Genomic DNA, 22814 nt, shown 5'->3' with positions numbered 1-22814 from the left:
AAATTTTTATGTAAAAAATTTTAGATTTATAAATAAGAAAATTTGTTAGCTGAATGTGAAGGCTTAAAAAAGTAGATTTTAAACTGAATATTGATTAAAATCAAAGTAATAACAGGTTCTTTTTTTTTACATGTATAAAAGGCTTCCCAAGGATGTAAAAATCCACAGGAATTTGGCAAAGCCCTTCACCTCACAGACTCTCAGCTCTACAGCCAAGAAAGAGAAGCAAGGGTGCCCCTCCTGAGCGGTTAAATGCCATGTGGGCCATACCTACAGAATCCTAAACCAGTAAAAGTTCCTGGAGCCTTCTCTGGCAAATTCCATTGATTCTAGAAGAATCAAGACTGGGGGTGGGTGGGGGGAGCATCAGTCTGTAGCACACATAACACAGATGGTCTGGGATGGGGCATGACTTCCATCTGACTTAAAGATCCAGGGTACCTCACAATCTAGGTGCCAACAGGAATCCAAAAACACTTCCCAGGATCCTATAACATAAGATAGAGTTTCTTGGAAAACTTTTCTCTTAGTTTCTAAAACCCCCTCAGATATTTTCTTTTGTATCCTGCACATTCAGAGTCACCCCTATGCCTACACTTGCCAAGTGGGGCCTTGTGGAGGTGCTGAACCCTGAGCAGTTAGGTACAAGGTCTTCTACCACAGCGACACTAAAGTCACAGAGAGCAGACTTCCTGGAAAGGTGCCCCAAAGCACAGAGGCAACAAGCAATGGAATGCAGGGGGCCAACCTACATTCTGCACCTGGCTCTGTCACCCCTAATTTGGGGAACTCGCACAAATCATAGGGTTTTTGTGACTCAGCAATTATCATATCTATGAAATGAGCACGAACTTATTCTGGAGCCGGGTTTGTCATGAAAAGCCAATGAAATAACACTTTATAAACATGTAGAAAAATACATGCACAAATGCAGAGAACTGGGTTACTACAAAGTCTAAAGATGCCAGGACTGCTTTACAGCAAGTGGAAACAATAATCTGACTCAGTGAAATCTCACCTGTACAGATACCCATTTAACCTAACAAGTAGGAATAAAGTTCTAAGGACACATCTTCTAACCAGATTTCATCAAGACCAGAAAAGGGCAGCATAAACTAGATAGGGGAGGAAAAAGGGAAAAAAAAGTTCTACAGACTGAAGTTAATTACCTAAAAATTTTGATTTTGTGCCTACCATGTTAGCTACATGGTAAATTAGCTCATTTAGTCCTTTCAATAACCTCAGAAGGTATAAATTATTATTCCCTTTTTAGTGGGGAAAAAATGGGCTTCAAACAGGTTTGAGCAACCTGCCTATAACTGAGGAAAAAATTAGCTTTAAGAATTTCAGTTTGCACTGTACAGCCCACAAAAACTAAAGGCCATGACAGTCCATCCCTAGAATCCTGAAGTGTACAGTTCTCGTGCTTTTTTCACATTTCAACGGACGCTGAAAAATGTAGCAAGTCTTCATGGAAATTTCAGTGATGGACTCTTGCTGTTGAATTTCTAAATGGTCCTGTTTCTCTTCTCAAGCCCAGTGGTGAATGTTAAGTGCTTGTCCTGAAACTATCCGGATCACACTGCACCATCTTCCTCCCTTGAAATGAGCTCCAAGTGCAGAGGAAGGGAGCAGCCATCATTCTAGGGTCATCATAGGCATGCCAGAGGATCCCAGGTTTTAGCAAAGGGTAATAGGGGGCCCTGGAATCGCCATGCCCCTTGAATTCTCTCCTGTGGGCAACTTTCATCCCCATCAAAATAGTAGGAGACTACAAAAAAATTCATCAGGAAGTGTGTCGCAGTTTCATAGACTGACAGATGGAGGCGTGTAGCAATACATCTTTTGTTACTTCCCTTGACAGCTACAGATTGCATGCTGTGTTTAACTGGGCCGATACACATATCCTGCAGGTGTACTGTTGAGAGAAAAGATTTGGGACATTTTTCTGGCTATCACAGAAATAAAGTACCTAGGTCTGGAAAGAAATTTTCTGGTAGTCCAAAGAACGTTTCTCTCTACAACTCCAGACACTCCCTCTAGTCACATAACCCTAACAAAGGCATTTTAATGCCCAGCAAATTTATTTTCAAACATGGATAGGCCAGCCTGCATTAAAGGTTTCTCTTCTGTTGGGAGCATAACGTGATCATAATCAGTGATTTCTATAAATAAGGGAATGCATTTCTTTACTAAAGCATCAGGCTTCATAAAGGACTATATTTATATGTAAATAAGCACTTTGGGATAATTAAACTTGATGTTCTAGATTTTATTTTCATAGTTAAAAAAACTGAAGTTGTGTTGCACCCTTACGGCAGTTCTAGTTAGCAAGTACCCGCAGCTTAGAGAAGCTAGTTCTCCCCTAGCCAGTCACGCTGACGTCATGTTGCCTTTGATGAAAGGGCCTTCCCAGAAGCACTCACGCCTGATTAAGCACATTGTGTGGATTAGAGAGTTTTCAGACAAACAGAAGAAAAAATCATTTTCTACCCCCCGTTTCAGACGGCACAGGTATATTATCTAATGAAAACAAGATTTCTCTGAGGAATATGGAATACATTTAATGTTTCCACACAAATAATTATTCTGCCACAATCTGCAAGATGCTGAGACAGAGGCAGACATGGTCACATTTTTCTTCTGTCCTGATGAAACTCCCCATTAGGGAACCAAGCAGGGTTCCCATCTCCCAGAAGACAGTTCTGATGTTGATGGATAGCAAAAGTGGAAGCGGGACAATCATAAGAATTAACCCACATGGGCTGAAAAACGGTGATATAAATGTAGTTACATTATATCACGTATGAGAATGAGTATGATTCTTTTTTTTTTGGGAGGGGAGGGGAGCAGAGATAGGTTTATTGCAGGGTCATGCAAGGAGAATGGGTGGCTCATGCTTCCCAAAACCCCTATCTCTCCAAAGGGTTTCAGCAAAGCATTTTTTTAAATATATATATATGATTTATATGTGAACATATTTATAACATACTTAATTATACACATACATTATGTTTTGAAATATAACATCAAATTCCCCATATCCAACTGAAGTCTAGTTGACATACTATGAGGGCATTTAATCATGTAGCTTTCATTAATTTCGGTGGGAAACACAGACCCCCATCCATCCCTGACAATCCTTTAAATTTTAAAAGCTCGCTTTGTAAAATCCATGACTTCGCCTTTTGGGAACCTGGATGATGAGCAGGACAGAGCACATAGCTAATGGAGCGGATCTACAGAGTGCTGCAAACCGACCAAGACAGCGTGGCTGCTTTACAGAAAGGGAAATTACATTCTGCCTAGGAGTCAGAGCTTCTGACACCACAAGGTAAGCAGTCTCCTAAAACGCCCCAGGACAATACATATGTGATGGTTAATTTTATGCGTCAACTTGACAGGGCCACAGGTGCCCAGATATTAGGTATTTGGTCAAACATTATTCGAGGTGAGTCTGTGAGGGTGTTATTGGATGACTTTAGTATGTGAATTGATAGACAAAGCAGACGATCCTTCTAGGGCCCATGCAACCAAGTGAAGGCCTGAAGAGAACAAAAAGGCTGACCCTTTCCCAAATAAAGGGGAATTCTTCTTGCCTGACTGGTTTTGAGTTGGGACTCAGTTTTTTCCTGACTCGACTTGAAGCTCTTCCTGGGTTTTGAGCCTGCTGGCCCTTGAACTAGAATTACACTGTCTGCTCTCCTATCTTCAGTCTGCTGACTACGATCTTGGGACTTCTCAGCTTCCAAAATCACCTGAGCCAACTCCTTATAATAAATCATACACATTATACATATGTACTTGTAATATAGTAAACACACACACACAGACACACTACTCTTACTGACTCTATTGCTCTGGAGAACCCTAATATAATATTATAAGGAAAAATAAAACCTTCCCTATGGAGCCACCAAAGGAGGAAAGCTGGGGATGTCTCATTCAGCACCAAGAGAACAAAGAGGAAGAGGCCACAGCAGCCAACAAACGGTGACATTATTAGAAAGTATGTGAAATTTGAAAATACAATATGACAAATATTCCTACTTGGTTGGTGGAAGAGGCCTGGAACAAATAACCAAAAATGTACCAGACAGGAAAGGGCGCTGGGGAATATCGAGGGAGGACAGGCTGGATGAAAGAGAGAAGACCTGCTCCAAGACAATTATAATTCTTTTCCCTGAAAAATATTATCATTCACGCAAATTCATACAGACGCCCCTCTCCAATCTACATGAACTCACGCCACCATGAGCACCGCCTCCCTCCCAGGCTAGAGCTGTGGCCACACACACGTACACGCACACACACACGCCCCACTGCTAAACCGCAAATCCTTATCACATATGCTAAGTAATAGCTAATCAAGCTGTAGAGAATTTTTGCTTTTCCATTCTTGTTGATTTAAATGCCAAGGTGCTTCTGAACAATCTTATAAATTTCAGAGCCTTGTTCTCACAACACCCACAAATACTTTAAACCAAACTTGTGTGGGTTCACAGAGTGGGAACCGAAGTTATCAGAGGGAAGGCTTGTGGATTCAAAAAACTCCTAGGATCACAGCCACTCTTTTCCAACGTACAAGCTGAAGACAATCCAAGAAAGCTTAAGACCAGCTGGGCGTGTGGAGGCTCGTGAAGTGGAAGGTAATTTAGGATTCGTTAGATACTCTCGTGGATAAAGACCTAACTATTTGCTCAGGTGTTGGGATCAGTGCTCAGAAGTCTGTGTCCCATCCCCAGTATGCTCCCCAACAAAGGTTTCTCTCTTTGGCTGGCTCAGTATTGACAGCCTGCACAAAAGAAGGCTGACTGATTCTGAAATAAGTGTGTAGGCTGGGCAGGGCTGACGAGAGCCTGTGTGTTTCTTTGCCTTTCTTGCCCTCACATACCTCTTTATCTCCCACTCTAAATGTCCTTTCTTCCCAGGGGTTAAGAACAGAGGCTCTGGAGCCCAACTCTGGGACTGAATACGCTTTCTGACACTTAACTAGCTGTGGGTCACCTTGAGAAAGTTATTTACTGCTTTGTGCCTCAGTTTCTGCAGTAGCCAGAGGTAGAAAACTCGGCTTGTAAGCGTGTACGGTTGTGAGGATGAAGTGATTCATGCGTGTCAAGCTCCTGAAGCAGTCCTGGCACGTGGTGTATGTCCAGCAGTGTCAGCCCTACTGACCTTGTGGACTCTCTGACTCAGGTCTCCTGACCCCAACAGGTGGGAAGTCGCTTCTGGCTCATTTATAGCATTTAGCGCACTGTCTAGAAAGCACCTATTTACCAGCCTGCCTCCCCCCAGACTGAGCAGGAATCACACCTTCTTTCTCATTATCTCTGCCCGCACCCAGTGTGATGCTTGGCACATAGCAGATACTGCGTGCTTGAAGGGGTGGCCTAGTCTAACAAGGGGAGCATGGCACCTAAGGGCTGCTGCTTATGAAGAGCAATGGCAGTGCAGTAAAGCAAAGCTCCAGGTGGAATTCTGCAAAGAAACGTAACTCACCCTTTTGGTGTATGATCAAGTCCTGGGATTTTTAATTTGTTTAAACTCATCTGCTTTAAAATCTTTCAAATAAGGTAACTTGTGTTTACGTACTTGTCCTTCTTAAAGGCATAGAGAAGTAAGCCTAACAAAGCTAACTGAATCAATGTTTCTTCGGCCCCAGGAGACCAAAATTCTAGAAATATTTATAAGCAACCTCATAAGGTTACATTTAATTATCAGTTGCACATAGTGCATAATTACTACTTTTAAAGAATAACATCTTTCCAAATACAAACAAGGGCATATCATCAACAGACCCAGGACAAGGCAGAAGTTACATTAGTGAGGCCTGGCTCCCCAGATGGACATTCCCCTTAAATGAAGAAGGGATAACAAGATGACCAGAAGACTAACCCTGGTCTCAGTTATCTGATTTGATCTCAGTTTCAAAAAACCTTCTGCTGAAAGTGCTTTTCTTGTGAAACATCCTGCTCAAAGGCAAGTCCCTGAGACACACAGACAGACAGACTGGCACGCATGTTTCCCACTCCAGACCACAGTTCAGAAACTCGGGAAAAGTCAGGGCCTTTTTCTTGCGTGATTTTTGTTACTCCCATATGAAACATCCACAGATGTTTCTGTCTGATCACAGATGTCACTGTCAGGTCAGATTAATAAAAGCCATATTCTCCAGCTAAGCAGAAAGAAAAAGAATAAAGGGATTCAAATATACAAATACTTTGTAACAGAAAAGAACAGGTGAATTCACATTTTATGTTTCTGACCACACACATTTTTCACTTAGTTAAAAGAATTTGGGAAGATGATTCTAAGTTCATCTACTATTTAGAATAATGACGGCTAAGGAACCTCCTAGAAAACAATACTCTTTGTGGTGGGAAAACAGAACACCTGAAATCAAATATTAAATGAAATGAGTTACTTCAAGAGCCGAAGTAAAGAGTCCCAAGAGGTTCAGCTGGTTTAGTTATACAAAAAGTAAACTGGGGAGCAGGCACCCAGGACCTTACTCACCACGATATCCTCGGGGAACGTGTCTCTGCTGAAGGAGCCGTCATCAAACACGACCTCATAGAAGGTCTGCGCCGTCACAGCGATCACCCTGCAGCTGTAGTACCGGGTGTTGCGATGCTTCGTGATGACCGTCTGCCCCACAGCGATGCCCTTCTCGCCAGCCTTGGACTTCTAAGGAAGGGGCAGAGAAAGAGGAGAGAAAAGAAACAGGAGAAAAAACAGAAAATAAAAGAAATATTTATTTAGAAAACATCATTGGTGTGGTCATGATATACACTTTTAATTGTTAAACCTTTTATTGGGGAGTAATTTCAAACAGAAGTTGCAAGAATATGAATAATACAAAAACATACATATACTCTTTGACCCTTTACTCAGGTTCATCTATTGTTATTTATTGCTATTGTTAACATTTTACCATTTCCCTTTTTTTGCCTACTCTCTATTTTACGTATGTGTATATTTAAGTATATATATATATATATATACACATAAATAAAACTGTGTGTGTGTGCATGCCACAAACCATTTGAGAATAAGCTACATATAATCATGGGCTTTAACACCTAAATACATCAGTGTGTATTTTCTAAAAACAGGGATTTTCCTTTATATAACCACAGTACAGTTCCTAACTTTAGTAAATTTAACATGGATGCCATACTTTAATCGACCATGCATAGTCCAATTTTGTCAAGTGAGCCAATCACGATCTTTATGGCCCCCATCCTTTATGTACAGGATGCAGTCTTGAGTCACATACTGCATTTAGTTGCCAAGTCTCTTCAACCTCCTTTAATCTGGAACATTTCCACAGCCTTTCTTTGTCTTTTATGATCGTGATACTTTTGAAGGATACAGCTCTCCCTCCCCCTGCTTTTTCAGTAGAGCATATGTCTGATGTTTCCTCATGATTAGATTCAGGTTATACATTCCTGGCCAGAATACCACTACCACAGAGACAATGTTGTATTCTTCTCAGGATATCACATCTGGAGGCACATGTTTGTCCACCTTTCAATGGTGATTTTAATTTTGATCCTGGTCAAAGCGTAGTCCAATTTCTTCATTCTGTAATGACTATTTTTCCCTTCCAACTAATAAGCAATCTGTGGGAGGGACTTTAACACCATGTAAATATCCTGTTCCTCCACATTTCTGCTTAGATTTAGCAACGACTGATGAGTCTTGCTTGATCCAATTTTACTATGATGGTGATGATATGCTGATTTTTCCTGCTCCAGCACTCCCTCCACATTTACTAGTTGGCACCTGGCAGTTATTAAGCAAAAATCTCCTACCTTCCCCCCATCCGTCCATCCATCCGTCATCAGTATGGAATTATTAATTCCGCCTACCCAACTGTTTAGAATTCATACTATAATTAATAATTTTGGTGCTCAGATTATCCCAGATTTGGCCAATAGAAGCCTCTTCAATCTGTTTTCCTGTGCCCCTTAAGATGTCTTTTTATTTCTTATCAGTTCCTTACTTTCTGGCCTAACAAGATGTGTCAAGATCATCTTGCCTCAGCCCTGGAATTAACATTTCCCTGAGGAGTGTGGTTCATTTTAGAGGGCAGTGATATTAGAGAATAAGATCCAGGTGCTTAGGTGTGCTTATTCCTACAAAAGCACCATTGTTTCTCGACCCTTTCAGAAGACAGGCCAAAGAAATATATGCATGTAGATATATGTGTGTGTGTGGATATATATACGTACACACACACACACACACTATCATACTACAGGTATACATAAACATACGTATAACCATGGAAAACCATGGACTAGGTCTCAGAGTACATGTGTCATGCTATGGAAGCAGAAGGCTTCAGGATGAACGCTTCAGGAAGTGCTTGGCAGAGTGCTGGGCTCAGAGTAAGTACTCCAGAAATGTTAGCTTGCTGTATTTGGGGATTTCTGTTTGTTTTCTTGCTTGCTTTATTTTTCAGAATAAGGCTGTTGCTCCCCTGTCAGGAGCTCATACAAACCCCATTCCTGCCAGGCAGAGAGGGTAGCCAACATCTTACAAGGAAGTCTGCTCTCAAACATTCAGTCCCTTTTACTCCCCAGCTCCAAGTATCATTCATCACCCTTATTCTTTTGATGCCACAAGCTCTGACCCACTAGGGGGGCCCTGAATCAAGCACTTGGGAAGGTCCAGGACCTTTGCTAAATGGGCCCTAGAAGGCACCGTCTCATGATCCCCAAGATACCAACATTAGTCTGACATGTCACCCCTAACCTACAGAAAGCCAAGATTCACTAAACCCCAGTGTTTTCTGACAGCAGTATTTATAACATTACTGGGAAATAAAGTGTCATCAATTCAGAATCTTGGTTTAATTAGAGGTTTTACTTATTTTTTCCCTGAATTTCAAAAAAGGCTAAAACACCTTGTAGGAAACATATAAAGTGCTATGCTTAATCTTTTCCTTCTGGAAACCAAAGAAGAAATGCCCAGAGAGTTAATGATTCACTAATTCCTTCAACAGTCATGCGTTGCCAGCCAGTGGGCACCAAGCACCTCCCCTGGTGCTGGGGACTCAAACAAAAACCACTAAGACTTGATTCCTGTTCCCTGGAACAGGCCCACAAAGGTACGTGCCATGAAGTTATCTTACAGGTGGCATGATTCAAGACTGGTGACACTGTAGCATGCCATCTACAGCATGTCTTCATACTCACAGGCAGAATTAGGGGAGGAGAGCAATGAAGCACCAAGTACTGGGCACGAGCAAAAGTCCAGAAGCAGGGAACAGCCCATTCTGTTCTGGGAACAGCAGGAGATCTGCTATTGTGTGGGAGGGGAAGCGGGCAGGAAGGAGAAGACTTGAGAAATGGCCTGGGGCCCAGAGATCAGGCTATGGGGTAGAGGGGAGTACAGCAGCTCTTATGCCATCCTAAGGAGTCTATATATTACCCTGTGAGCCTAAGGAAGCCACTGAGAGGACTAAGCATAGAAGAAAAATGATCCAGGTCTGTGTGTCTTTAAGGGGAGAAGGGGCATCTCCATGTGGGAAATGAGGGCCTACAGACAAAGATGCTCATGACTTGGGTAGAGGGCCAACTGTCTCCCAAACGTGTTCCTAAGAGTCCTCTCCTTGTAGAGTGAGCTCTGCCATCTAGTTTCTCACATGCCTAACAAAACAAAAGGATATTTTCCTTCTAGAAATCATTCCCTACTGATTGCTGCTAGGTTGGTTGGGAAATTTTTCTGTGCCTTTAGGTGTAGTTAGCTGTGTAAACATTTTGACAAAGGACAAGAGCAAGAAGCCTGTAGTGATTTAAACATACTTTGCTTGAAGTAGAAATCTTTAACAGCTAGGCCACATATGCCAAAATAATTCCCTAGTTTCCCACTTCATTCCTCTGCCCAACCCCTTTAAATATATCTAACCTTTCAAAGTAAGAGAACAACTGAGATGTAATAATAAATTCGAGTGAGGGCACAGTCTGCAGAGTTCTGTAACTCCAAAATTGGGCCCATGACTACTGCTTAAGATTGTATCAGGGCTCCCCTGGTGGTGCAGTGGCTGAGAGTCCGCCTGCCAATGCAGGGGACACGGGTTCGAGCCCTGGTCCAGGAAGATCCCACATGCCACAGAGCGACTAAGCCCGTGCACCACAACTACTGAGCCTGTGCTCTAGAGCCCACCAGCCACAACTACTGAGCCCACGTGCCACAACTACTGAAACCCGTGCACCTAGAGCCCATGCTCCACAACAAGACAACCACTGCAATGAGAAGCCTGCACACCACAATGAAGAGTAGCCCCCACTCATCACAACTAAAGAAAGCCTGCACGCAACAACGAAGATCCAATGCAACCAAAAATTAAAAAATAAAAAAAATAAAAGATTGTATCAGTTACAACTGACCCTAGGAGGCGAAGGTTGCAACTTGTTTCGCTAAACATGGTGGTCCTTAGTGACCTGGATTAGGGCCAAAAAGCCTTCATGTTGGCAGCATATTTTTGCAAAGGCTGTCCCTCTTTGTCAAACCACCTTAAAAACACTCATAGTCAGAATTGCATGTACTGTATTTTAGTATGATAATAGTTTCATTGTGCATATTTTATTAAAATTGGAATGCACCTGCTAAGGAAACAATGTTTTGAATTATAAGCTCAGCTTCCTCCTAGCTGTGTGATCTTGGGGATGTTATATAACCTTTAGCAGCCTCAGTTTGCTCATCTGTAGAAGGGACAATAATACTTACATTAAAGGTTTCCTATAAGAGGAAGTACATAAAATGCGTAGACTCATAGGCAGTTGGTTCTCAGCAACTGTTAACTGGCTTCGTTTTAAGAACTGAAGAACATACGTGAGAACCTAGCCCCAGGTTAATACACCACTCTTCCCTACCGTACCCTAGTAACTAGCATATACAACTGTGCAGCACCCTGGTTTCACATGACAAGGCTCAATCCACCTCTAAATGATCACTGTCCTGCTCTTTATCTCATCCCCTTCTGACTCTAATTCTTGTCAAACAGGGGCACATAGCTATGGTTCCTAGGAAGGAAGGCATAAATAATGTGGTCTCCTCCCTCGACCCCCAAGGCTCTCAAAGCCTTTGTTTACAACTCTCTTAAGGCTCTGGTCAAATGTCACTTTCACTGACTATCCCTCCTATAACAGGGCAAAATCCACAGGTCAGTGCCAGGACCTCTTGGTCTTTTTATTTGTGGCACCCAGTACACTGCGTACAACACTGTTGCTGTCAGATGAACAATGAATGAGTAAATGAATGGAAAAATGAATGAACAGGAAAAAACTAAATAAATGAACTGTGATGAGGGGTAGAGACACATTTTTTAAATGGGAGAAGATTGATTCTAATTATTCACTGTCCAGAAAAGGGCAAAAAGAAACAAAGGGGAGTTTTAGGAAGAAGTTCCTCTTTCTTAGGGTGGGTAGACATGTATGAAGGTAAGGGGAGGAAATAAAGAAGGTTTATAGTGAGATTCACAAGGTCTGGAAAGTAGAAGCAGCCAGTTAAGGGAAAAGAAAAGTGACAAAGACTTGACAGAGAAAAGGTCGATTCTAGACCACAACCATTTTCTTCCTGCTAGGACACGAAATTTATGCAAACTGGCTGATTGGAAAGATGGCCAGCACACAAATTAAATATACAGCCTTCATCTAAATAAAAATTTTCATAAGCCTCAAGCATGACCATTTCATGGGGAGTACTAAAGAAAACAGATTTTTTTCATAATGTTACTTTAATATGATTTCTGATTTATTTTTGCAGGAAAAGTTTATTGACAAGCATATCCCATAACTGATTATACATCCTCAATAATATTTCCTGTCAGAAATGCCTAAGAACCTACTGATGTTAAGAATGTCATTTCTGATCAGAGAAGATGGACATTATGCAAGGGGCTCCATCAGATTATAGAAGTGGCTATGGTTTTCTAAGATTAGTGCACAGGCTAAGGCTGGTGAAAGTCACATTTTCTTTAACATGCGCTAAGCAGAAATCAACAGTGGTTTAAGAAAAAACACGACTTAAAGAAAAGCTAGAACCAGTTCAAAATTCTGGGGATGTGAAAAAAAAAATGTTAACTAAGAAAATGTTACAGACATTTCGCAAAAGCATCAAAGAGTCACTGGTACACATAACACAGATATGTTACCAACATGTGTCCATACACGTGAGTTAATTAGACTCTCCCAATAACTCTGTGAAGCAGTTGTTATTTTCATTAAACAGATGAAGTCACTGAGGTACAAGGTCAAGTGACTTTTCCAAGATCTCAGAGCTGGTGAGAGGCTGAAGTGGGGCCCAGAAGCAGATGCTCTCCCACCACAAGTGCCTTGGTATCATCAACCAGGAGAACGCACGTGGAAAGAAATCAGAGGAGAAATAAAACTAACCAGGAAGTGAGACTAATGGAATTCAAGCAGTTCCCAGAGAAGTTACATTTCTTTCTTTTCTAACTGACTTACTGAGTTAGAACCTCCTCTGTTCTACATACCTTTTGAGGCACTTCATTTAATCTCCCCAGTATAATCACAGAGTTGAATTAGCAACTTGGATTTGGAGCCTATCTGAAGATGGAAAGTGCAGAACGTATAATTGCATATGCTCTCAGTTTTCCTATGTGTACACACATGACACGCATACACACTGCAGTAAATTGCAAAAATGCTCACATAGCTTCACACCTTCCTCTTTCCACATTCGTGAAAATGTGAGTTTGCAGCTCCTCCCCTCTAGAGCTGGAGTCTATTTCCCCAACCCTCAAATCTGAGCTAGGCTTGTGGCTTAGCCTGCTTTGCAAATGCAAAGCCTCTTGCACACTTCCGCTGTCTCCCTAGCGACCCCAGATTCTGTCATGTGAACAAATTCAAGTTATCCTGCTGGCAGGTTAGAGACCATATTGACCAAAGCTGAGGCCCTACACATATAAGAGAACCCAGCCAAAAGAAGGCAAGCTGTTCTGCAGCTCACCACAGACAGATGAGGCAACCAGCCTGAAACAGAAGAAGCACCCAACTGAGCCCAGCCTTAACTTCTGACCTACAGAATCAGCAGCTAAAGAGTTGTCATTGTTTTAAGCCACTAAGTTTTGGGGTGGTTTGTCACATACACAACTTTGTGTCACATACACAAAAAAGAATACAGTGACCCTTGAAAAATGCAAGAGTTAGGGGCATCAACCACCCCCCGGCCTTGCACAGTTAAAAACCCACATATAACTTTACAGTCGGCACTCCATATCCATGGATTCAATCAATCAAGGATTGTATAGAATTCAGTATGTATTTATGGGAAAATAATCCACATATAGGTGGACCCACACAGTTTAAATCCATGTTGTTCAAGGGTTAAATGTACTAAGAAAATAATATACTAAACTGTTAGCTATATACAATGCTAGGTAATGAAATTTTGTCTATTTGATTCTTTTTTTTTTTTAATTTTTTAATTTTTTTTTTATTTGATTCTTTATGTACTTCTGTGTACCTTCCATTATACACAGTTGACCCTTGAACACAGGGGTTAGGGGCACCTTGATCCCCTTCACAGTGAAAATATCTGCATAGCACTATCTCTGCCTCAAAAACAAAAGAACTAGTACATGACTTAACCAAGGGCAGGAAGCTGAAACAGTTTGAATGCAATCAGGACTCTTTTGATGCCACATACTGTGAACTCTAATCAAACACAAATTTTCTCCACACTTAGTTAATTTAAAGATCTAAAAAATGAAAATACAGGTACTATATTTTTTGAAAAAAATCCACGCATTAAGTGGACCTGTGCAGTTCAAAGCCATGGTGTTCAAGAGTCAATTGTATTTCTCTAATTATTATCACCACAGCCTGCTGACCATCTGAACCAAGACTAAGGGAGCCAGGAAGCCCTTTTGCACATGTGCCCAGAAGGCCATTGAGAACGGAATGTTTGCTGCCATAGAGCCCCTTAGTTAACTTTTGAGCCTGTGGATCCCTACTCAGAATAATGTTTTTAAATCCATAAAATAAAACAAGATTATCCTCCGCAACCCCAAAAAATTATATTGAAAAAAACAAATTTGTGGTATAATAGCTATACTTCCTTAATAATGTACTAAATATTAATACCTAGTGGCAGGTCAAACAACTATTAATATCTTAATTTCAAAGTTACAATGGGAATCCAGCAGCCTGTGGAACAAAAACCACATTCACAGAAAGATAGACAAGATGAAAAGGCACAGGGTTATGTACCAGATGAAGGAACAAGATAAAACCCCAGACAAACAACTAAATGAAGTGGAGATAGGCAACCTTCCAGAAAAAAAATTCAGAATAATGATAGTGAAGATGATACAGGGCCTCGTAAAAAGAATGGAGGCAAAGATTGAGAAGATGCAAGGAATGTTTAACAGAGACCTAGAAGAATTAAAGAACAAACAAACAAAGATGAACAAAACAATAACTGAAATGGAAACTACACTAGAAGGAATCAATAGCAGAATAACTGAGGCAGAAGAACGGACAAGTGAACTGGAAGACAAAATGGTGGAATTCACTGCTGTGGAACAGAATAAAGAAAAAAGAAGGAAAAGAAATGAAGACAGCCTAAGAGTCCTCTGGGACAACATTAAACACAATAACATTCACACTATAGGGGTCGCAGAAGGAGAAGAGAGAGAGAAAGGACCCGAGAAAATATTTGAAGAGATTATAGTCAAAAACTTCCCTAATATGGGAAAGGAAATAGCCACTGAAGTCCAGGAAGCACAGAGAGTCCCACAGAGGATAAACCCAAGGAGAAACATGCAGAGACAGATAGTAATCAAATTGGCAAAAATCAAAGGCAAAGAAAAATTATTGAAAGCAGGAAGGGAACAATCACAAATAACATAAAAGGGCACTCCCATAAGGTTTACAGCTGGTTTCTCAGCAGAATCTCTACAAGCCAGAAGGGAGTGGCATGATATACTTAAAGTGATGGAAGAACCTACAACCAAGATTACTCTATCTGGCAAGGATCTCATTCAGATTCGATGGAGAAATCAAAAGCTTTACAGACAAACAAAAGCTAAGAGAATTCAGCACTACCAAACCAGCTCTACAACAAATGCTAAAGGAACTTCTCTAAGTGGGAAACACAAAAGAAGAAAAGGACCTGCAAAAACAAACCCAAAACAATTAAGAAAATGGTCATAGGAACATACATATCGATAATTACCTTAAACATGAACGGAATAAATGCTCCAGCCAAAAGACACAGGCTTGCTGAATGCATACAAAAACAAGACCCATATATATGCTGTCTACAAGAGACCCACTTCAGACCAAGGGACATATACAGACTGAAAGTGAGGGGATGGAAAAAGATATTCCATGCAAATGGAAATCCAAAGAAAGCTGGAGTAGCAATACTCATATCAGATAAAATAGACTTTAAAGAATGTTACAAGGGACAAGGAAGGACACTACATAATGATCAAGGGATCAATCAAAGAAGAAGATATAATAATTATAAATATATATGCACCCAACATAGGAGCACCTCAATACATAAGGCAACTGCTAACAGCTATAAAAGAGGAAATCAACAGTAACAAAATAATAGTGGGGGACTTTAACACCTCACTTACACCAATGGACAGATCATCCAAAGTGAAAATAAGGAAAGAGAAGCTTTAAATGACACAATTGACCAGATAGATTTAATTGATAGTTATAGAATATTCCATCCAAAAACAGAAGATTACACTTTCTTCTCAAGTGCACATTAAACATTCTCCAGGATAGATCACATCTTGGGTCACAAATCAAGCCTCAGTAAATTTAAGAAAACTGAAATCATATCAAGCATCTTTTCTGACCACAACGCTATGAGATTAGAAATGAATTACAGGGAAAAAAGCATACAAAACACAAACACATGGAGGCTAAACTATACGTTACTAAATAACCAAGAGATCACTGAAGAAATCAAAGAGGAAATCAAAAAATACCTAGAGACAGATGACAATGAAAACTTGATGATCCAAAACCTATGGGTGTAGCAAAAGCAGTTCTCAGAGGGAAGTTTATAGCTATATAAGCCTACCTCAAGAAACATCTCAAATAAACAATCTAACCTTACACCTCAAGGAACTAGAGAAAGAAAAACAAACAAAACCCAAACTTAGTAGAAGGAAAGAAATCATAAAGATCAGAGCAGAAATAAATGAAATAGAAACAAAGAAAACAATAGCAAAGATCAATAAAACTAAAAGCTGATTCTTTGAAAAGATAAAGAACATTGATAAACCATTAGCCAGACTCATCAAGAAAAAGAGGGAGAGAACTCAAATCAATAAAATTAGAAATCAAAGAGGAGAAGTTACAACAGACACCACAGAAATACAAAGCATCCTAAGAAACTACTACAAGCAACTGTATGCCAATAAAATGGACAACCTGGAAGAAATGGACAAATTCTTAGAAAGATATAACCTTCCAAGACTGAACAAGGAAGAAATAGAAAATATGAACAGACCAATCACAAGTAATGAAATTGAAACTGTGATTAAAAATCTTCCATCAAACAAAAGTCCAGGAACAGATGGCACACAGGTGAATTCTATCAAACATTTAGAGAAGAGCTAACACCCATCCTTCTCAAACTCTTCCAAAAAATTGTGGAGAAGGAACACTGCCAAACACATTCTATGAGGCCACCATCACCCTGATACCAAAACCAGACAAAGATACTACAAAAAAAGAAAATTACAGAGCAGTATCACTGATGAATATAGATGCAAAAATCCTCAACAAAATACTAGCAAACAGAATCCAACAGAACAGGAAAAGGATCATACACCATGATCAAGTGGGATTTACCCCAGGGATGCAAGGATTCTTCAATATATGCAAATCAATCAATGTATATACCATATTAACAAATTGAAGAAGAAAAAACATATGATCATCTCAATAGATGCAGAAAAAGCTTTTGACAAAATTCAACACCCATTTATAACAAAAACTCTCCAGAAAGCGGGCACAGAGGGAACTCACCTCAACATAATAAAGGCCATATATGACAAACCCACAGCAAACATCATTCTCAATGGTGAAAAACTGAAAACATTTCCTCTAAGATCAGGAACAAGACAAGGATGTCCACTCTCACCACTATTATTCCACATAGTTTTGGAAGTCCTAGCCACGGCAATCAGGGAAGAAAAAGAAATAAAAGGAATACAATTGGAAAAGAAGAAGTAAAACTGTCACTGTTTGCAGATGACATGATACTATAAATAGAGAATCCTAAAGATGCCACCAGAAAACTACTAGAGCTAATCAATGAATTTGGTAAAGTAGCAGGATACAAAATTAACGCACAGAAATCTCTGGCATTCCTATATACTAATGATGAAAAATCTGAAAGAGAAATTAAGGAAACACTCCCATTTACCACTGCAACAAAAAGAATAAAATACCTAGGAATAAACCTACCCAGGGAGACAAAAGACCTGTATGCAGAAAACTATAAGACACTGATGAAAGAAATTAAAGATGATACAAACAGATGGAGAGATGTACCATGTTTTTGGATTGGAAGAATCAATATTGTGAAAATGACTATACTACCCAAAGCAATCTACAGATTCAATGCAATCCCCATCAAATTACCAATGGCAGTTTTTACGGAACTAGAACAAAAAATCTTAAAATTTGTATGGAGACACAAAAAACCCCGAACAGCCAAAGCAGTCTTGAGGGAAAAAACCAGAGGTGGAGGAATCAGACTTCCTGACTTCAGACTATACTACAAAACTACAGTAATCAAGACAGTATGGTACTGCCACAAACACAGAAATACAGATCAGTGGAAGAAGATAAAAGCCCAGAGATAAACCCATGCACCTATAGTCAACTAATCTATGACAAAGGAGGCAAGGATATACAATGGAGAAAAGACAGTCTCTCAATAAGTGGTGCTGGGAAAACTGGACAGTTACATGTAAAAGAATGAAATTAGAACACTCCCTAACACAATACACAAACATAAACTCAAAATGGATTTGGGACCTAAATGTAAGACCAGACACTATAAAACTCTTAGAGGAAAACATAGAAAGAACACTCTTTGAAATAAATCACAGCAAGGTCTTTTTAGATCCACCTCCTAGACTAATGGAAATAAAAACAAAAAAAAAAAACAAATGGGACCTAATGAAACTTAAAAGCTTTTGCACCACAAAGGAAACCATAAACAAGACGAAAAGACAACCCTCAGAATGGGAGAAAATATTTGCAAATGAATCAATAGACAAAGGATTAATCTCCAAAATATATAAACAGCTCATGCAGCTCAATATTAAAAAACAACCCAATCCAAAAATGGGCAGAAGACCTAAACAGACATTTCTCCAAAGAAGACATACAAATGGCCAAGATGCACATGAAAAGCTGCTCAACATCACTAATTATTAGAGAAATGCAAATCAAAACTACAATGAGGTATCACCTCACACCAGTTAGAATGGGCATCATCAGAAAATCTACAAACAACAAATGCTGGAGAGGGTGTGCAGAAAAGGGAACCCTCTTGCACTGTTGGTGTTGGGAATGTAAATTGATATAGCCACTATGGAGAACAGTATGGAGGTTCCTTAAAAAACTAAAAATAGAATTACCATATGATCCAGCAATGCCACTACTGGGCGTATACCCAGAGAAAACCATAATTCAGAAAGACACATGCACCCCAATGTTTATTGCAGCCCTATTTACAATAGCCAGGTCATGAAAGCAACCTAAATGCCCATCGAGTGATGAATGGATAAAGAAGTTGTGGTACATATATACAATGGAATATTACTCAGCCATAAAAATGAATGAAATTGGGTCACTTGTTGAGACGTGGATGGATCTAGAGACTGTCATACAGAGTGAAGTAAGTCAGAAAGAGAAAAACAAATATCGTATATTAACGCATATATGTGGAACCTAGAAAAATGGTACAGATGAACCGGTTTGCAGGGCAGAAATTGAGATACAGATGTAGAGAACAAACGTATGGACACCAAGGGGGGAAAGCAGCAGGGGGTGAAGTTGGTGGTGTGATGAACTGGGAGATTGGGATTGACATGTATACACTGACGTGTATAAAATGGATGACTAATAAGAACCTGTTGTATAAAAAAATAATAATAATAGATAACTAATAAGAACCGGCTGTATAAAAAAAAGTTACAATGGGCATAGTAATATTTTGAGATCTCTCTTACAATGGTAATGTGATTTCTATTGTGGACAGAGTCACAGGAACTGCTAATGCCACCTTTGCTTATGCTCAAAACTGACAGAACTGTTAAATTCTAGCTGGAATTTAGAAAGAAAATTGCTATTTTTTCCCTCATGCTCTAACAGACAAATTTTTCTTGATACTAAATTGTTAAAAAGATTTTATCACCAGGAACATTTAAAGGAACAGCACTCAACCTTGTAACAACAGTCTTTGTAAAAATCACAACAATGTTATTTACGTCTGGTGCTTGTACATACTGTCAATAAATGGACATAGTAATGAAATGAAACTCAATGAAGGCACCTCTGTGAAGGGTGAAGTTATAGAGGCTAAAGTGGGTAATTTTGGGGTGACCTAAACTGAAACAGGAATCTAACTTAAGCACTGAGATTGGAATATGTACTGTATCCTCAAATATCATTTCTGCCCAGTGACTTTTTGACAGAGAACAGAGAGGAGTTTAGTTCAAACTTGACCTCTAAAGTGAGGGCTCAGCGAGGAGTTCTGTGTGGTAGAGGAAGGAATATTTCTATGCTCTGCAAGATGTGTCTTCTCTTATTGGACGTGTGAAGGCTGATGTGCATTCATACCCTGAAGGAGAATCACCCACCATCTGATGAGATGAGTCATGGGTAGAGATGTCATCTTAGGAAAATCCCTGAGTGGATTCTCCATCTGTAATAATGATGTTAATAAAGGGTGCAAATCCAAATACGATAGTATAGGTAGAGGCTCACAGGTACATCCATCATTCATTCAGCAAGGCTGGAGAGTTGAAGGAAAAAGCTAAGCAACTTATCCAGTGAACAGGCCAAAAAGCACATTTCCATGTATATCCAATAACCCTTTTGCCTTCTCACCTTTATTATTTCTCCGTAATTTCTATGAATTAATAAACTGAGATATTATTGTATTTTTTTCAAGGTATCCATTTTATTAAAAAATCCTAGAGGTATTAGAGTGAATAAATTAATACAAACTATTATTCTTTTACCAAACTTATGCAGCGAAAATCACTCATCTAAATTTGCCTTGTAATAATGAAAGCTTTCTTTATAAAATTACGAGAGCTAGGTAAAAATGTTTTACCCAGAAAAACCTAAACCCCTGGGGCTTCATGAAGAAACAATTGCTCTTAGAGCACAAATGCACATGCAGGCTCATAAAAATGTCACAAGTATTTAATTTTCCACATGTCTGTTTGTTCACGTGTACTTGATTTCTTGTGGGTTTTTAAGTTCAAACATATAATACAGTGGGAAATGGTGGTAAGCAGTTTCCCAGCAGATTTAAGGTCTTTTTCAATGTAACGCCTATAGAAGTATAACTAACAGGCTGCAGAAGATACTGAGAAGAAAAAAAATGAATTCTGTTCCATGTGAGTTATCAGCTCACGTCAGAGGTGGTTGGTCTTATTCAGGAGCTAAGTGAAGGGGACTGGGATGGGAGAAGCATCTTCAGATGCTTCACTGTGTTAATGTAGGAAACTCTCAACAGGTAGGCACCACCTGCTTTCTATTCTGAATAGTTTTCAGCAAACACACTTCATAAAGAGCAGACAGGAAAAACCTGATGTGAGCTCCTGCTAACTCATTTCCAATCTCATTACTTGTAAGAGAACATATGAGTCCCTGGATGCCTGGCACTAGAAGCTCTGCTTTGGGCTTTTATATTTCAGATGCTCTTCAGGCCTCTTGGGTAGTAACAGTAAAATGGGGGCGGGGACCCTATAGATTCAACAAAATCTCAATCATTCACACCAGTTGTGTGTGTGTTTAGAAATCAACAAGCCGATTTTTTAATTTATGTAAAAATGCAAAGAACCTAAAATATACAAACAATGCTGGAATGAATTACAATTTAGGGGAAATGAGGAGGAAAAGCGTTCATTCATTCATTATAAGGTAATGCAATTTTAAAAAATTACCTCAGATGGGACATTTTCAACAGAGAGAAGCAAGGGACATGGGGCATTACTCTATGGTATTCCTACCCACAGGATTTTTGAATCTCAATTACAGCAGGTGAATGGGTTAAAAATAGCTAAAATAGATGCAAAGATTTTCTTAACAAGGTGGCCCAAAGCAAAACAGACTAATTAAAGGACTTAACAGTTTTTCTGTGTCACCAAGAAGGAAGCCCAGGTAAATAATAAAACCATGTAAACTAATTCAAGGCATGGTCTCAAACTGGAAAAGTGAAGCCAAATCAGCACCATCTAAATGACACACCATGTGCTCTGACTTTGAAGAAAGGGAGGTTCTGTAACTTTAATGACTACTGAACCTCTCTGAAGTTCCTTTTCATCATCTGTAAAATGGATACAATTAGAACACCTGCAACAGAGGGTTACTAAGTGGACCAAATGAGACAATGTACTATTGGGTTGGCCAAAATGTTCCTTCGGTTTTTAAGTAAAAATAAAAGACACATTTTTTCATTTTCACCAAGAACTTTATTGAACAATGTATTCACCATTTTGTTCCACTATCTTTCACCATTTTTCAGGCAGCTTCATAATTCCACCTTCCCAACACTTTTTATCTTTTTGAGCAAATAACTGTTCCAGGCACCTTTTACAGTCTTCCAGGGAACTGAAATTTTTTCCATTAAGAGAATTTTGTGAAGACTGAAATAAATGGAAATCCGAAGGTGCAAAGTCTGGTGAATACGGCAGACGAATCAGAACTTCCCAGCCAAGCTGTAATAGTTTTTGCCTGGTCATCAAAGAAACATGCAGGCTTGCACTATTCTGATGAAAGATTATGCGTTTTCTGTTGACTAATTCTGGACGCTTTTCGTGGAGTGCTGCCTTCAGCTGGTCTAATTGGGAGCAGTACTTGTTGTAATTAATCGTTTGGTTTTCGGGAATGAGCTCATAATAGAGGACTCCCTTCCAATCCCACCATATACACAACATCACCTTCTCTGGATAAAGACAGGCCTTTGGTGTAGTTGGTGGTGGTTCATTTCACTTGCCCCACGATCTCTTCCATTCCACATTATTGTACAGTATCCAGTTTTGATCACCCGTCACAATTTGTTTTAAAAACAGAATGTTTTTGTTACGTTTAAGTAGAGAATCACAGGCGGAAATAGTCAAGAAGGTTCTTTTGCTTAACTTATGTGGAACCCAAACATCAAAGCAATGAACAGAACCAAGCTGGTGCAAATGATTTTCAATGCTTGAGTTGGATATTTTGAGTACGTTGGCTATCTCCCGCGTAGTATAACGTTGATTGTTCTCAATTAATGCCTTGATTTGATCACTATCAACTTCAACTGGTCTACCCAACCGTGGAGCATCACCCAGTGAGAAATCTCCAGCACGAAACCTCTCAAACCACTTCTGACACGTTTGATCAGTCACAGAACCTTCTCCATAGACTGCACAAATCTTTTTTTGCATTTCAGTTGCGTTTTTACCTTTCGTGAAATAATAAAGCATAAAATGCCACAAATGTTGCTTTTTTCCTTCCATCTTCAATATTAAAATGGCTGCACAAAAATTCACCAATTTTGATACGTTTTTTTTAAAT

At 39.6% G+C, this 22814-nt stretch overlaps 1 protein-coding gene across 2 annotated transcripts in view; it reads right to left on the bottom strand.

Moving 5' to 3' along the window:
• Window positions 1–22814, bottom strand: part of KDM4C (lysine demethylase 4C) — a 400008-nt gene that overhangs the window by 44610 nt on the left and 332584 nt on the right. For both annotated transcript variants that reach the window (XM_060155068.1, XM_060155067.1), the window contains exon 19: window positions 6517–6687. In XM_060155068.1, the coding sequence (XP_060011051.1) occupies window positions 6517–6687 (171 nt within the window). The remainder of the gene's footprint in view (window positions 1–6516; window positions 6688–22814) is intronic.

This window comes from Lagenorhynchus albirostris, chromosome 7 (assembly GCF_949774975.1).
Source record: "Lagenorhynchus albirostris chromosome 7, mLagAlb1.1, whole genome shotgun sequence".
NCBI lineage: Eukaryota > Metazoa > Chordata > Mammalia > Artiodactyla > Delphinidae > Lagenorhynchus > Lagenorhynchus albirostris.
The sequence above is the reverse complement of the archived record's forward strand: the minus strand, read 5'-3'. Positions and strand labels throughout refer to the sequence as shown.